Source organism: Taudactylus pleione, unplaced genomic scaffold, assembly GCF_031769625.1.
Source record: "Taudactylus pleione unplaced genomic scaffold, aTauple2 ptg000642l, whole genome shotgun sequence".
Lineage (NCBI taxonomy): Eukaryota > Metazoa > Chordata > Amphibia > Anura > Myobatrachidae > Taudactylus > Taudactylus pleione.
In genome coordinates this window covers 6,134,747-6,150,847 of record NW_028285044.1, presented here as the reverse complement: position 1 = coordinate 6,150,847, position 16,101 = coordinate 6,134,747, and the positions used below count along the sequence as shown (strand labels likewise).

Below are 16,101 nucleotides of genomic sequence, written 5' to 3'. Positions count from 1 at the left end.
GAGTGTACTTTGGGGGTTACAGCACCCTTTAACGGTCAAGCCAGCCGGCCCTTTACTTATGACACAGGCGCACACTTGGCACTACTTTGTTGATGCACGTGCGGCTACTGCGCACACAATTCACAAACACAGAAAATAATTTTTTTTTTGGTTTGGACTGGAGTGTACTTTCGGGGGTTACAGCACCCTTAACGGTCAAGCCAGCCGGCCCTTTACTTATGACACAGGCGCACGCTTGGCACTACTTTGTTGATGCACGTGCGGCTACTGCGCACACAATTCACAAACACAGAAAATAATTTTTTTTTTGGTTTGGACTGGAGTGTACTTTCGGGGGTTACAGCACCCTTAACGGTCAAGCCAGCCGGCCCTTTACTTATGACACAGGCGCACGCTTGGCACTACTTTGTTGATGCACGTGCGGCTACTGCGCACACAATTCACAAACACAGAAAATATATTATTTTTTTAGCACTTGGGGGAGCACCCCTGATGGACAGAGCACCCCCTGGACAACACTACAGCACCCCTTTAGGACTGGGACACTGCACAGGACTTTGGAGTGGACACAGCCCCTATGGAGAACTGACTGCACAACACAGTCCAGCCAGCCCCTATGGACTTTGAAGTAGTGGACACAGCTCCTATTAACAACAGCAGCACAGCACAACACAGCCAGCCCCTATGGACTTTGAAGTAGTGGACAACAGCAGCACTACACTACACTACACAGCCCTAACTCCCACCCTCCCTCTTCACTGTCCACAGCCGAGTGAGAAAATGGCGCCGACGCGGGTACCTTATATAGGATCCAAAACCCGCGAGACTCGGAAGGCGGGATGATGACGTTTTGCCTCGATTTCAGATCCGAGTCAGGCGGGAAAAGTCGAGCCTGACTCGGATCGGACTCGGATCGGGGGGGTTCGGATTTCAGAAATCCGAACCCGCTCACCCCTAGTCCACATACATCTTACCTCCGTGCGCTACAAGTTACATTAAACATGATGTGAGAGCCCTGTGAGACTCGGTATTGCAGAGCATCTTTTTGTGCAACTTTTTACCTTCAAATTATTGGCAAAGCGATGTGAATAGGACTTACGCAGCTTCTGTTGATTAAAACGATATGTGGCATGCCTGTATTCTGTGTGCGTCTGTGGGTGTATCTGCATGTGAAATACTACGTTACAGTGTCAGCGGCTGTGGCATTTTGCATGCTGATGACAACTATGAACACGGCTCGGCTGGACATGTCAAGGCACATTTTGGTGCCAAACTCAATTTTCATACTATATCATAGGAAACTGAGGGCTTGATTCAGACCCGCTCGCAAGCACTATGCGCTCGCGAGCGGGTCGATGTTAGGCCACTGCGCATGTGCATGCCGGAGTCGGCTCCGACGTGCGCATGCGTGAGACCCGGCTAGCGACGGTCGCTCCGTCGCTCCGGGTCTCGCACTAAAAGGGGGCGGCTGTCGATTTTGATAGAGGCGTGGCGTGGGGGTGGCTTCACAAACGGAGGCGTTCCCATGCGAACGCCTGCCGTTTGTGGGCGGCCCCACTGACATCACCAGTGATGTCAGTGGGAGAGCTTCCGGCTCTTGACCATCACGACCATCATAATGGCCGCTCGCAATAGCTGTGGGTGGTCACCCACAGCTATGCAAACGGCCTGGAGGCCCCTCCAAAAAAACGCCCTGATTCAGAGCCTGACAGCGTTGACTCTTTAATGTTTAACGACTACATTGGTTTGTATTACATAAAACAATAATCATTAATTCATTATTCATAGTATAATACAGGATATAACAGATGTGCCGCCAGCCCTGGGAGCTCTGGAGGCTGTGGCTATGTAATGGGAGCCAGTAGCACTGGGGGACCAGGAAGGGCAGCTCCTGGTACCTCCCAGCGCTGAGAGGGAAACAGCAGCTGAGCGCTGCAGTGTGGAAGTAGAGCTCCTGCAGCCAGGACATGGCCCCCAGATGCAGACCTGAGTGACTTACTCTGGAGACTGGGAGCTTACCTCCAGCTCCAGCACTACAGGACTGTGGTAACAAAACCCGGCACTGGGCACACGGTATAAACAGGTCTGGATTACCAACGAGACAGATGAAGCTGCAGCTCCAGGTCTCCCTATGTAAATAGGCCCACAGGATCCAAGATCTGCTAGAGACAGAAAAACAAATATTCCTATCAAAGGTTGTCTGAGGATATAGAAAGGGGGGCCCTAGACTGCACACCCTGAATATATATATAATGGGAGGTGCTACCTGTGGAGACTATTGTTGCAAACACAAGAAAAGAAAGTACAAGTGCACAACTCCAACATTACTAATTATATATAATACATTATGCAATAGAATTTTGCAATACATAGAGGTTTTAGCATAATCATGGCCATGGTTATGGGCCTACCCACCGTGCCCAGGTAACCTCTGAGGGTAGGTCCCTAACCTACTGGGGATGAAATCCAGAGCACAGGACACCCCCAAACAGGCCCAGCTGAGCCACCCCAGAGCATCACTCTAATGAGAGAAGGTGGTGTAAGAAAGTGTAAGATATATATATATATATGCAGCAGTAGCTGCTCTTATCTATCTTACACTTTCTTACACTTCTCCTTCTCTCATTAGATTGACTGTACCCAAGCACTGCGAGCACTTCAGTGTAAAATTCAACCAGGTGACGTGTACTATGACGCTGCCTGTTAATTATGCACGCCTCTGAAACGGCTTTGAAACACTCAGGCACGCCTGCGTCCACAACTCCACTCCCCCGTTACTACTGCCCTGGCCCTGTTACCACCCACAAATGGCCTCTCCTGTCACTCATTCCACTGGGCTGCCTTTGCAGGGCGAGTGAGCGCATCCCGGTCGCATGTACTAGTTTCCACATGCGCACTGCGAACTTTACGCATGCGCACATTAGCGAACATCGCCAGCAACAAGCGAGCGCTTGCTAGCGAGCAGGTCTGAATCAGGTCCTTAGATGGCAGCAGGGGGAGCCCGGCGATGAGTGTCGGGCACTGCTTGTGCTGCAGAGTGCAGGGGACCGGGAGAGTAGCTCCCGGTGCCACCAGCACTGGTATAGGGAAGCCCAGCGCTGAGCACATAAAAGCACACTAGCACACATTTAAAATAATTAAAAATGTATTTAAAATGGTATGTGCAGCACTGAGCCAGGACAGCAGATCCTGGGCTAAAGTGCTGCAGGGTGCAAAGCCTGATGCTGTGCACAGGCATGATATGTGAATGTATTTAAAATGTATGATTTTAAATGTATGTTTTGTAAAGAAAATACACTTACCTGTGGTTTCTCTGGACGGCCAGCGAATCCAGAGACCTCAGTGGGCTGCTGGATTCCCCAGCTCCTTCCAGAGGTGTAGAAGTCAAATAATTGGATGTGATCATTTGCAATTATTATCTGACGATTTAGTAGTCTGTTGCCTGGTAAAGAGTAATTCGGACGCATGCTTTGCATCAGCGCAATCCGATGCGCACAGATGCGTATATATATATAGATATATATAATATTCAAGGTTTAGTCAAGTGTGTGAGAAACAAGTTCCATGCGTAAGTCTGTGTGTGTTTGCATTTATATATATTGAGAAGCTCCGCATACAGATACAATATGTCTGTGGCAATTGAAGTGTAACACAGAGACTGATAGCTCAGAGGAAGTGTTCTGAATGCAGAGTTAAAAGCCATTGTCAGAAACCTGCATAGAGGAACTGATATTTGCACTTCAAACAAGTAGAAAAAAGCCTTTGATGAGCTAGCAGACTTCAAGACCCAGCAAAGGTCTGCTGGTCACCTCTAAGAAGAACACCCTTACACCGTGGAATTTGGTTTAGGCAAACCAAATATTAAATATATATATTACACATTCACTGATTCACATAATGCCCCTACATAGACTTATATGCTCACACATAGATGCTCGTATGTGTATTCACATGCATACACACGCACTACGCACATTTGCATTATACACAAGACATACATAAATAAAAATATGCACAACACATACCAGCGAATTTGCACAACTATCTCACACTCACACATGCACGCACTTATAAAAATGTTCCCTCACATTACGCTTAATATTAGAGGTTTTGTTAGCTAATAATTATGTTGTGAAATGTATGTATATTATATTTAAGGTACAGAAACTAGTAGACATGTCATGTTTGGTACCATTCTAAATCCCTGTTTATTTGCAGATCTCCAGTTCTGTCGGCAAGGAGATCGCATCATGCGTCCGCAAGTTATGGATTATAGGGAATTAAGGATTAGAATGTATACCTCTGTATGTAGTGTCTTGTGGCTAGTTGAAACCAGTTCTTCGGAGGGAAACCTAAACAAAGAAGCTGTTGGAAAGCTGATCCATACCTCTGATGACACCATATGAACTAACCAATGAACGGAGTGACCTGAAGCAAGAACCAATGAGCATTTGTTATTCTGTACCTTTGTTGTCTCTGAAACCTGTACCGAATATAGGCTTGTGAGCTGGGGCAGTAGTCAGTCATTTCTCCATATCCTTGGGTGATGGTGACAGCGCAGATTCAGGATTGAAATACTGCATACCGGACCAGTGCACACGCGTATGTATCGGCTTGTACCTTTGTATTTACTTGCTTTTTGTGCTAATTGTCTAGATCACAGCGCGTTATACTTTTCATTGAATAACAACTTTTTGTGCTTTGGAACCGCAATTAGATTGGAAAGCAATTATTTCTTATGCGACTTGTAGCGCGAAATAGCGACATTAGGTATAGCGATTAATGGTGCGTACACACTGGGCGATTAAAGAGGACGACTGAACGATAACGATATCGTTATCGTTCAGTCGTCCACTTTATCGTCCATTTTTAACACAAAAAAGATGAACGATCCCGCGGGTCGTTCGTCATCATCGTTCATCGCGCTGACATGCAGGCCAACCTGACGACCTCGTCAGGTTGCTGCATGTCAGGGAATGGGTGAGAGAGCCCGGCGCTGAACGATATCGCTAATGATATCGTTCAGCGGCTGTGCTCAATGTCATGAACGACATTGAGCACAGCCTGCCGGGGACACACTAGACGATATCGCTCAGGGAGCATATCGTCTAGTGTGTATGCACCTTAAGGGGTATCAATAGTTGGGGGCTCATAGTTTTGGAGGTCACGCTACCAGGATTCGCACGATAGCATACGGATCTCGGTTTCCCAACAAAGGGTGGACTACGGCACAATATGCAGGAAAGAACGCACTGTGTTCAAAACCTGTACCATCTAGTGTTGTGAAACCGATATCCGTTATTGTGTGATTTCAAGGAGTGCTGACTAGGACACGGGGCAGGAGAGAAAAGTTTGTTTCTTTCATTGTCTGTCTTGGCGCTAGAGTACGAGTCGCACAATAGCGTATGTGTATTTCCTGTATTGCTGCCACGTGTTCAAACAATCGTTCTGATAGAATTGTTGTATTGATAGCGTGATTACATTGTTTAAAACCTCTGAATCATACTGCATACTAGCGAAAAGTCTATTTTTCTGCGCAGAAAACTAAAGGTGTATGAAAGCAAACGTGTGATTGTAACGTGAAAGAGGCTACTACTGTGTGTGGGGCCTATGCTAGGTACCATGTGTCGGTCCTAAAGACTCGTTAGGTGTTTGACGAGGCAGAAAGCTACTGAGTGTGTAAACATAGCAGGTGTATTGCAGCGAGGACAGGGATTTTGTACCTCGAAGAAAACAAGGGGTTTTCGAAATTCGGCTCCCAATAGTAATCGCAGAGCCCATTGATCAGTTAGGTTCTCTGGACACTGCGACTAGACCGCACGGTTGGGCAGACCGTGATTGTGACTTGGGTTGTAGTGGAGGAAATCACTGGAAAGGGTAATTGTTATTGGAACACTTAAATTCTAACAGGGGAGAGTACAAAAAGGGTAAGCTACCAGGGAAGGGCTGAAAGGTGTCCGGAAAGACAGTATAATCGTATAGACATTATTCTGTTCCTCGTTGTGAACGCTGTCCACAACGATTAGCAGGCCGATTGTGCACAACAGGATAGGAGTGCGTGAATGTAGCTCTATTGGAATCGTTCACCGGTCCACATTCTCTAGTGATAAGCTGCTTAGCGTTTTCCCAGATGGGTGCTAAGCAGATACTGGAAATGGTCGATGATGCTCTGCTTGTGGGAGGACCGACAGGTTCGGCAAGGCATATAATGTATACAAAGTATGGTGCGTATGCAACTGCGTACTGTGATGTATGGGTTAAGATGACCAAGAGATGTGTGAAACCTTTTCCTAAAATTGGCAGTTTTGATGTGGAAGTGTTGAATAATGTTAGAGATAGCATCTGTGTGGTGAAATCTCTAAAAAAAAAACAAGTAAAGTATGATTGTTTGAAATTATGGCAGCATGAGGGGAACACGTGGTTGCGTGACATGCACGCGGCGCAAAATAGCAAGGTAGCGCTTCCAAAGGTAAAGGGGATCGCGCATGTGCACCGTCACCGCCTTATGCGGTTGAAGGTGATGGTACAGCTAATACCAAAAATGCTAAAAATCGTAACATGTAACCTAATACCCTGTTTAATTCACCTCTAGGAAAAATGTAACTGAAAAAAAAAAAAGTGTTTAATTCACTTCTAGGAATTTTCAGCGTGTGCAAGCTTTAGTCATTGTGCAGTGTGAAAAAAAAAAATCAGGTGTCCTTGAATGCAGTATATATTGGGATTGGGAATTCAATTCAGAAAAGTTACTATATGCTAATAAGAACAGGTTTTTTTCCCTTGAAGCTACTTAGATAGAATGTTAACTTAAGTCATAAGGTAGCCATCTCAATAAGAATATCACTCCAGCGTTGAATTCTCATAGTACTAATTATAAACTTACTTATGTTCATTTTTCTCTATTTTTGAAGAAATGGGAATCAAAGGTATCTTGTATTAACCCTGTCTGTGCTGCCTATATCATATAGGCCACCTGGCAGCATATCTGCAGTGAAAATTGGGCATTAAAGTCACACATGTACAATGCTTGTTTTAAAGTACTGGGGAATTCACAAGTAATGGCAGCCAACACAGATGTGACTAATTTTTATATATTTGAAGCAAATGAATGTAGCTGGAAATTCATTTTTCTTAGTGATAAAATTATTTTTACATATTAGAATGTGATATATATATATATATATATATATATATATATTGATGGATTGTTCCAATGTGGGGTGTTCTGAGAATGTCACAAACATTATAATTGGCAAATTTTAAGATGTTTGTTATGAATAATCATGGTTTATACAGGAGCTAGAGTGCAACACTAATGTGAATTGTGATTTGTATTTATGACCTGCTGTTGTTCTTAATGTCTGATTGTGAAAAAAAAGGGGTGGGTTTACACACAATCTTGGAAAATAGGGATCTGTGTAATACAGGGCATTACTGAACACACACATGCAATACAGAAGAACACCCTTACACCATGGAATTTGGTTTAGGCAAACCAAATATGAAATATAAATATTACATATTACATATTACATATGCTCACACATAGACGCTCGTATGTGTATTCACATGCATACACACACTATGCCATTTGCATTATACACAAGACATACATAAATAAAAATATGCACAACTCATACCAGCAAATTTACACAACTATCTCACACATGCAGGCACTTATAAAAAGGTTCCCTCACATTATGCTTAATATTAGAAGTTTTGTTAGCTAATAATTATGTTGTGAAATGTATGTATATTATATTTAAGGTACAGAAACTAGTAGACATGTCATGTTTGGTACCATTCTAAATCCCTGTTTATTTGCAGATCTCCGGTTCTGTCAGCAAGGAGATCGCATCATGCATCCGTAAATTATGGATTATAGGGAATTAGGGATTAGCATGTATGAGGGGAACACGTGGTTGCGTGTATGTAGTGTCTTATGGCTAGTTTAAACCAGTCCTTCGGAGGGAAACCTAAACAAAGAAGCTGTTGGAAAGCTGATCCATACCTCTGATGACACCATATGAACTAACCAATGAACGGAATGACCTGAAGCAAGAACCAATGAGCATCTGTTATTCTGTGCCTTTGTTTTCTCTGAAACCTGTACCGAATATAGGCTTGTGAGCTGGAGAAGTAGTCAATCAATTTTCCATATCCTTGGGTGACGGTGACCGCAGATTCAGGATTGAAATACTGCATACTGGACCAGTGCGCATGCGTATGTATCGGCTTGTACCTTTTGTATTTACTTGCTTTTTGATTTAATTGTCTAGATCACAGCGCATTATACTTTTCATTGAATAATATAACTTTTTGTCCTTTGGAACCACAATTAGATTGGAAAGCAATTATTTCTTATGAGACTTGTAGCGCTAAATAGCGACATTTAGGTATAGCGATTAAGGGGTATCAATAGAGGAATAAATGTTCTCCTATGCAGCCTCTGGAAGTGGGAAGAGGAGGTGCATAAGAAGCTGGCTAATGCAGCTGGCTAATGCAGCCAGCTAACTGTTTCAGGGAGCTCCAAAATAGCTTCCCTTCCGTGACCAGGAAACCCTGCCCGGGGACCCTGCTTGCCCACCTCTAGAACCCAGATTCAGATAGAGGTGGCAGGCTTGGTCCCTTAGCAGATTCCTGGAAGTCGGTTTTGGAGGGAAACCTCCCCCGGCCCTAGACGAGCTGACTCCTGGGTGGCGACTAAAACACCAGGTAGGCACGAGCATAGGGGAGTGACCACTGCCAGCCATTGCGAGGGATTAGTGAGTATCAGCCGAAACGTACCGGGTGCAGCTTGTCTATGTATACATAGCAGAGGCGGTTCCAGGTGCCGACGTAGGAGCCTGGGTGAAAATAAGCAGTTCCAAGTGCCAGTGTAGGAGCTTTGAGGTGGCATTAACGTTACACGCCCACGGCGCAGTGGGCAGGGTCAGTAAGAGGTGGTTACTGGTTGTAAGAGGGACTCCCTAATACCCCAAAGTCCAGTGGGATCAAAACTAATCTGTGGTCGCTTGACAGGAGCAAGGCCATCAGGTCACAAATGGTCTCTAGATGCAAACATTTTTCTGAATATTGTGGAAAATGGGTGTAGCTGGATGTCGACATGATTCTTGCCTTTGAAACACAAGAATAAGGACTCTAAATTAATATTTGGTAGATAGTGTGTACTATGCCAGTTTGTATAGCCTATCATATGTCATTTTGCTGTACGCATGCTCAGAAGCGAACATTCTAGTGTAACCTGAGTGCAGTAAAGTTGTGTTTATGAATATGCAACTCATGCAATCATGAAGAAAACCCACATATATGCATGTTAAGAGTTATATCATGTTTAAAATCACAAGAAGCTTAAAAATTAGTATTAACATTATGTGAAGTGAACCTTGTCCCCGTATTTTCTATGTTTGTAACTATGTCTTCAACTGGCTGAGGTGTCGTCTGCCCAGGAACTAATGTTAAGAGAACAACTTTAAAGGGAAGACCATGGCAAAAGCCACAGTCCAGTCAAGAAGAGACAAAAGGAGAATGGGGAGTCTGGACCACCTACAAATACATAATACCAGACACAGATGATGGGAGGAACTGCCCTATACTTGTCAGGGGACTAGCGGCCTGCATAATTGGCTGGCGCCGGAAGGCTTTCCTGGCTACAGATAGGGTGCTCTGACAGGGTGATGGCTGGAATGGGGATTTTCCCCTTACTAGATGATGTAACTGGACTGGGGGAACAGACAGACTAATGTAGGTGGTGGGCTTTGTCCTGAAATAACGGACTAATATATGTAATGTATGCAGTGGAATATTTTGTTGAATTAATCAAACATGATGGTGACTGGACTGTGGTGTATATCAGCCTACAGTGATCAGAACCCTTACTCAGGCCCTGCCAGAACAACTTTATGCAGAGAACGGCGCATTCTGGAACTTGTATTTCAGGATGTGTGCAGCGAGAGAGATTGTCCATAATCGTGACCATCGCCAGGCTGCTTGCACAGGCTGTGGGTGGTCACCCACAGCTGTGCGAGCGACCTGCAGGCCAGAATTTAAAAAAATAGGGACGCCCTGATTCAGAGCGAGCGCACGCAAATAGTGTGCACCTCTGAATCAAGCCCTAAATCTACTCTATTCAAGTTACTGTACCTAAATCATCAAAAGACTTTCCTTAATATACTAATTACAATTATACAAAGACACATATTGGACAAATTATAAACATGGATCAAAAATGTAAATTTTTGTCTTCAAGGTATGTAAAAAATACACTATGCTAATATACAGCATGGTATATAAGGTAAACATATCTTATATGACATGCCACTCTGTAGTAAACAATTTCAGTCCAGCTATCTTATTTCTTTTTTACTGCACTGCCTCTTCCTTTATGCTTTGCCGTGCAGTAATGTAAAACATGACTCAGATGTACCTAGAGTAGGACTGCTTCAGAGCCTCGCTCTATGTGCAACTGTGCACATTTCTGGTTAATACTGTAGGTAATACCTCACTTACTTTTGCTTGCAAATCTATGGTGTGTACTATTTCTAGTAGTGTTTGCATGAGAGGTTCCTGTGGAAACTAGCAGCTAATTGAATCTGCCACATAAGGAGACAAGCATTTCAAATTCTGGCAATTTATGGGAACAGATAAATATTATTATCTGAATATTAAAGATGTTAGAAACCATAATAAATGTATGTATGTATAAATGAGCCTAAGTCTCTTCCTAGTACATAGTTCATGACCTCGTTCCATTTTTGGGAACTATCCTTTTAAAACAAGCCTTCCACAACGTTTTACAGAATTGTGGGTCCATAAGAAAATGGGCAACTGAGCATCCTTTGGATCCCTCTCAAAAATAGTAAAATGTAGCCTGTAGGGTACAATGGGCTAACATTATCTAAAGATGGTGTTAGCTAATCGGCCCAAGCTGAACTGCAAAAGCTACGCTTTTCAGAGTTTAGTAAATGTGAAATTTTTTCAGTCATGATAGAAACCGATGTGAACTGCATTTGCTATCGGAAATATGGGGATGCTCAAAAATGCAGAAATCTTCTGAAAACACCTGTTTTCGAAGGATTTACTGAAATTTTGGGTTTATTATTCCCCATGGACAGTTAGGGGTAAATTTACTAAGATTCAAGTTTGGTTGAGTTTGCAATCTCGGGTGAGTTTAGGCATGTTTTTCATCTTGCAAATTTACTAAAGACAAACTCGTGTGAGTTTGGGAAAGAGTTTTCATTTTTCACTGAAAAACTTGGGTGAGATTGCAAATTCGAATCAACTCACCATCTTCCAAACTCTGAAGTACTTTTCATGAAAAATATGCAACTCGGGAATTTACCAAGAATCGAGATTACAATCTCGGGTGAATTAGTAGGCGTAACATTCAATTTATTAACTAAAAAACAATTAATCCACACAGAAAATTAATTAAGTGTTGCACAATGCTTCCAATGTAATTGGTACTTAATTTCCCAATGGATATTATGTTTTATGATATTTCTATTCACAAAAACACATAATTATTACAACCACTTATTTAATACTCTAAAATTAGCATGCTTATAAAAAAGGAAAAAAGCAAAAATTTATAAAAAATGGAAAAATTAATAATAAGAGGCTTTTGTTGTAAAAAAAAGGCACTTTGTAATGTTCAATTCAAAGAATATCCTTTTGTCCCATAACTAATTTTGTAGTATAGTTATTTATGATTGTTTAATCATGCTGCACTTCATGACACAGACACCATTTCACTGGCATATTCTTGCAGGAATACAGCCCGGACTTCCAGGGAGTTTATCAGCTGTTTGTACTGCTGGCTGTTTATACCAGAGCATGTAATCAGTTTAGAACAGACTTAAACATAGGTTTATACTTCTCTCCTGGGTTTGGATCGTCTGATAGATCATTCAAATATGCAGCCTCTTGTAGATAGGGGATAAATAACGTGTTTCTCCGCCTGCTAGTATTGTCAGCGGCTACCTCAGATGTAATACTTTGCGAATGCCAGCTGAAGGGCCTCTTCTGATTGGCTGGTGGGCCAAGGGATTTCCCAAAGAGGCCCGTCAGCTGGCATTCGCAAAGTATTGGTATGTGAGACAACACATACCAATACTTGTCCGTATGGCTTCGGGGCAGTCGATTTGTTATGTTGCCAAGTCCAGGGATGCTACGGAGAGCAGCGTGAGGATGGAGGTGAGTATCAAATCTGTATTCAAGGTACACCCATTGGATTCTACATGGGAGAAGTGGACAAATCAGCTAGCAGTAGATAAGTATGTGTGAATGGGATAGGTAGGTATGTAATATAGTTATACTGTATATGGTGTGAGTACTGTGTTTTTTAACTATTTCATTTACAGTGGTGGTCCTGGTGTCAGCCGCCTACTGGCACTTGTAGTTTCACAAGTGCCAAAAGGTAGGCATGCTGGCACCTGTAGTTCTACAGCAAAATACAATAGTTTTGAACTATTTGCCCCATTATTACCCCTGTACCCACTGCTCCAGGGGTGCGGAAAAGAGCCCCGGGCTTCAGCCTGAGTCTGGTGTTTCGGGAGAGGGGGATCCCTTCTTGTGTTTTTTTAACTATTTAATTTACAGTGGGGGTACGGGTGCTGGCAACCTGCTGGCACTTATAGCTGTACAACTTCCAAAGGGCAGGCATGCTGGCACCTGTAGTTCTACTGTAAAATACAATAGTTTTTAACTATTTGTCCCATTATTACCCCTGTACCCACCACTTCAGGGCTGCGGAGAAGAGCCCCGGGCTTCAGCCTGAGTCTAGGGTTTCGGGAGAGTGGGACCCCTTCTTGGGGGGTCCCCACCTCCCCTGAGATCCCCGACTTGGGCTGACTGGCTTGGGTGTTAATGATTTGGCCCTGGAGACCCGATGATAGTCTTCTGGCTGTGGCATTACACCCCAGTCGGTTTGGGTCCAGTGCTGGTTTTAAATATAGGGGGACCCCTATGCATTTTTACCCCCCTATATTTAAAACCAGCACTGGTGCTGGTTCCTAAATGATGGGTTACCCTAATCATTTTGTTCCCCGTAATTTTAGGAACCAGGACTGGCTGAGCTGTCCGGGGCTGGTTCTGCTTTTGGGGGGGGGACCCTACATTTATTTTAAAGCTTTAACCCTTGTTTAACAGGTAAACTACACAAGCAGCCTTCACATATCTAACTGATGTGTGCAGGCTGCTTGCTCGGGAGAGTTTTGCGGATAGAAAACACTGCAATCTTGGGTGAGTTATCTCATCTAAACTTGTTACTCGGAGGAGAAATCTCGATTTGCTTCACCAGCCAACTCACTTTCAGCTAAACTCACTTCTTAGTAAATTTGAGTGTTTAAAAATGGGAAAATCACCCGAGTTTTGGCGAGGCAAATCGAGTTTAAAACACAAAGACTCAATCAGACTCGAATCTTAGTAAATTTACCCCTTAGATTATTACTTTTGGGAGACAAAAAATGAAAGATGGTTAGGAGAAAAACTTCTCTTTCCATCTCCCTTCTTACTCGTCTCTGCTAATAATTGCACTCTTGTTGTCCAACCTGGCTTTACCTTTTCTGAGTCCAGGCGTCTTAGATATTCTTTCCAAGATGAATTTTGGGTCCCTGCAGTTTGCCACATTGTCAGGATATACAATCTCTCAGAGTTCAAATAAATCCACTGTATACATCCCCCCAGCATGTTCCACCTCTCCCCAAGAGCCATACACCCCCTGTACATGACGGCTCTGAAACTGTTTAACTCAAAGCTATACTCCACCATTTCTGTCACCACTCTGCCACGGTCAGCCCCTGACATTTTTTTCAAAGCTTTTTATATTCGCCAAAGTGATGACATCATTTTATAGTATAGATTCATGCTTCAGGTGCTGGTAAATAAACTCAGTCTGTTGTAACTTTACCAAATGATTATTTAGCATAAATTCTGTTTGGAGACATATATGAGGAACAGGCTCACTCTGAACAAAACAAGGAGTAAAAAACAAGGGGGTTGCTTTAGGTCACAGCATAAGAAGTATTATACTTAAAGCAAGCCAGAGCGGCAACTTCCACTCTGTTCTTCTCGCAGTTGTCCTTTAGCTCTGTAACACTCACCAGTGCCTGTTGGGGCTCTGGCTATCTGTGAATAACTGATTGAGCACACAGGGGGAATTCAATTAGCTGCGCGACTTACTGCAGTCTTTTAGCTCCCCGGTTAAGAACTCTGAGCTATTCAATTACTGTCTCAGTAATGCCACGTATCCACTAGCAGATATTAATGAGCGATTGCACGATTACAACATCGTAATCGTGCAATCGTTCATTAATCGGGCATGAAAGTGTCGAAAACTATGCGTGCTCCCGCTGGTCGTTTTCGGCATCAATCATCGCCTGAACATGCCAGTCAATCTGCCGATAAATACAGATTGACCATGTTCAGGGATGAGGGAGGGTGCCTACACTGGACGACATATCATTCAGTGTAGGCACTGCAGGGGAAGAGGAACGACTGTATGATTACAATGTTGTAATCGTACTGTTGTTCCACTATCTGCTAGTGGATATGCACCAGACTTGAAGGTGCACTTAACGTGGATTTCTGTTCACACCCTCGGACTAGACATTGGCTTACTGCGCACAGTAATTGCATAGCTCCAATTTAGTTCCCTAGTTTTGTAGGCAATCCAACCTCCAATCTCATGTACTTCACAATGTATATGCAGTTTTACACAATGGAAGATGTCTACTGTTTCATTATATCATGGCCTTTATGGTATTTGACCGCCTGCTTATAGTTTGAAAACAATGTGCCCCTCTTTCATTAAGAGTTTGACCAGCACTAAATCAAACTTTAAAAGTTCTAGTGACTGTCTCTGTTAGTAATTCTTCCTTGTAAGTCTTGGCTGCCAGTACAGAAAAGACGCCTTGCCTGTACTGTTTGGCATACTCTGGGCATATATACTGTACACTGGTTTTTGTAACATTAAATATGAAAAGTTGATTTCAAAATATCTTTAGAACATTGTTTCATTTTTAAATACTGATAAAATTAAAATGACACATTTCTTATTATACATGTTACATAATGTTTAAATGTTGTTCATTGACAGCCCTGAGATGCCAGAAAATGAAGCCACATTCGCAATCACTGCTGGTGGTATCTGTGATGCAAAAGAGTGACAACTGGCCTACATCTGGGAAAGAAGACATTCCGCATGAGATTTAGCACCTATCACCGTTCCAGTGCATTTCTTCACATAAAAGTAGAGATATTATTAAACTGACGACCACATATAGTATTTACAACATGAATGGTTCAATTGTTTGCTTGCAAAGTTTCCATAGGTTTAATTTTAAATTATAATCAATGTTTGGTTAAATGTCCCTGCATGTGTTTCCAATTAGATGTTTTAGACATAAATATAGAATTAAGTCTTCAGCATATATTAAAATTAAAACTATCACCAACATTCTTAGTCTATCATTTCCTTATCCTCCCTCTGACTAGCAGAAAGATAACTTTAGAAATTTATATTCTTGGTGCTGGGAGTATTTAAATAGGTGGGAAATGTCTAGGGGGGAAGGGTGTTTAAGTATAAAAATAAGGAGGGGTGTATGCGGTGAGAGGGTCTGTGTAATGTGTGTCTGGTGGTACTGGGGGGTTGGGTATGTAAAATAAACTATGTGGAGGATGTGTGGGGAGGGTTATATAAGTCAAAGTAGAGTAAATAAAAAATTATAACACCAGGCAGGTATCACCAGCCGGCTCCCAGTGCGTTTTTCACAAAATAGATGCTGCAAACATGGAGGGCGAGGTTTATATATGACGTGTGTGATTTTTGGACCAGCCCTCTCTCGCGTTTGCATGCAAATCACATGCAAAATTTGTTTTCAATTGGACAGCACTTAAACAGGACCACACACATTACAAATCTCGCACGAGGGATGCGGGAAAGTTAAAACAACGGGAAATGTGCCCAATTGATCATATGCCCCTAATAGTACCATTGGAACTTAAAATGCAAGGTATTTTACAGCTTTAGTTTTTTAAAAGTGATTTCCTTTGGTTTTAAAAAATGTTTTAAGTTACACGCCTCCTCCCCCAACCATTTTCATT

The 16,101-nt window shown here is 42.8% G+C and overlaps 1 protein-coding gene across 1 annotated transcript in view; it reads left to right on the top strand.

Annotated features, from left to right (window-relative positions):
• DMC1 (DNA meiotic recombinase 1) overlaps positions 1–15,378 on the top strand; it is a 159,457-nt gene extending 144,079 nt beyond the window's left edge. The window contains exon 13 of the mRNA XM_088455055.1: positions 15,095–15,378. Within this exon, the coding sequence (XP_088311181.1) occupies positions 15,095–15,164 (70 nt within the window). The 3' untranslated portion in view covers positions 15,165–15,378. The remainder of the gene's footprint in view (positions 1–15,094) is intronic.
• The last annotated feature ends 723 nt before the right edge of the window (positions 15,379–16,101 follow it).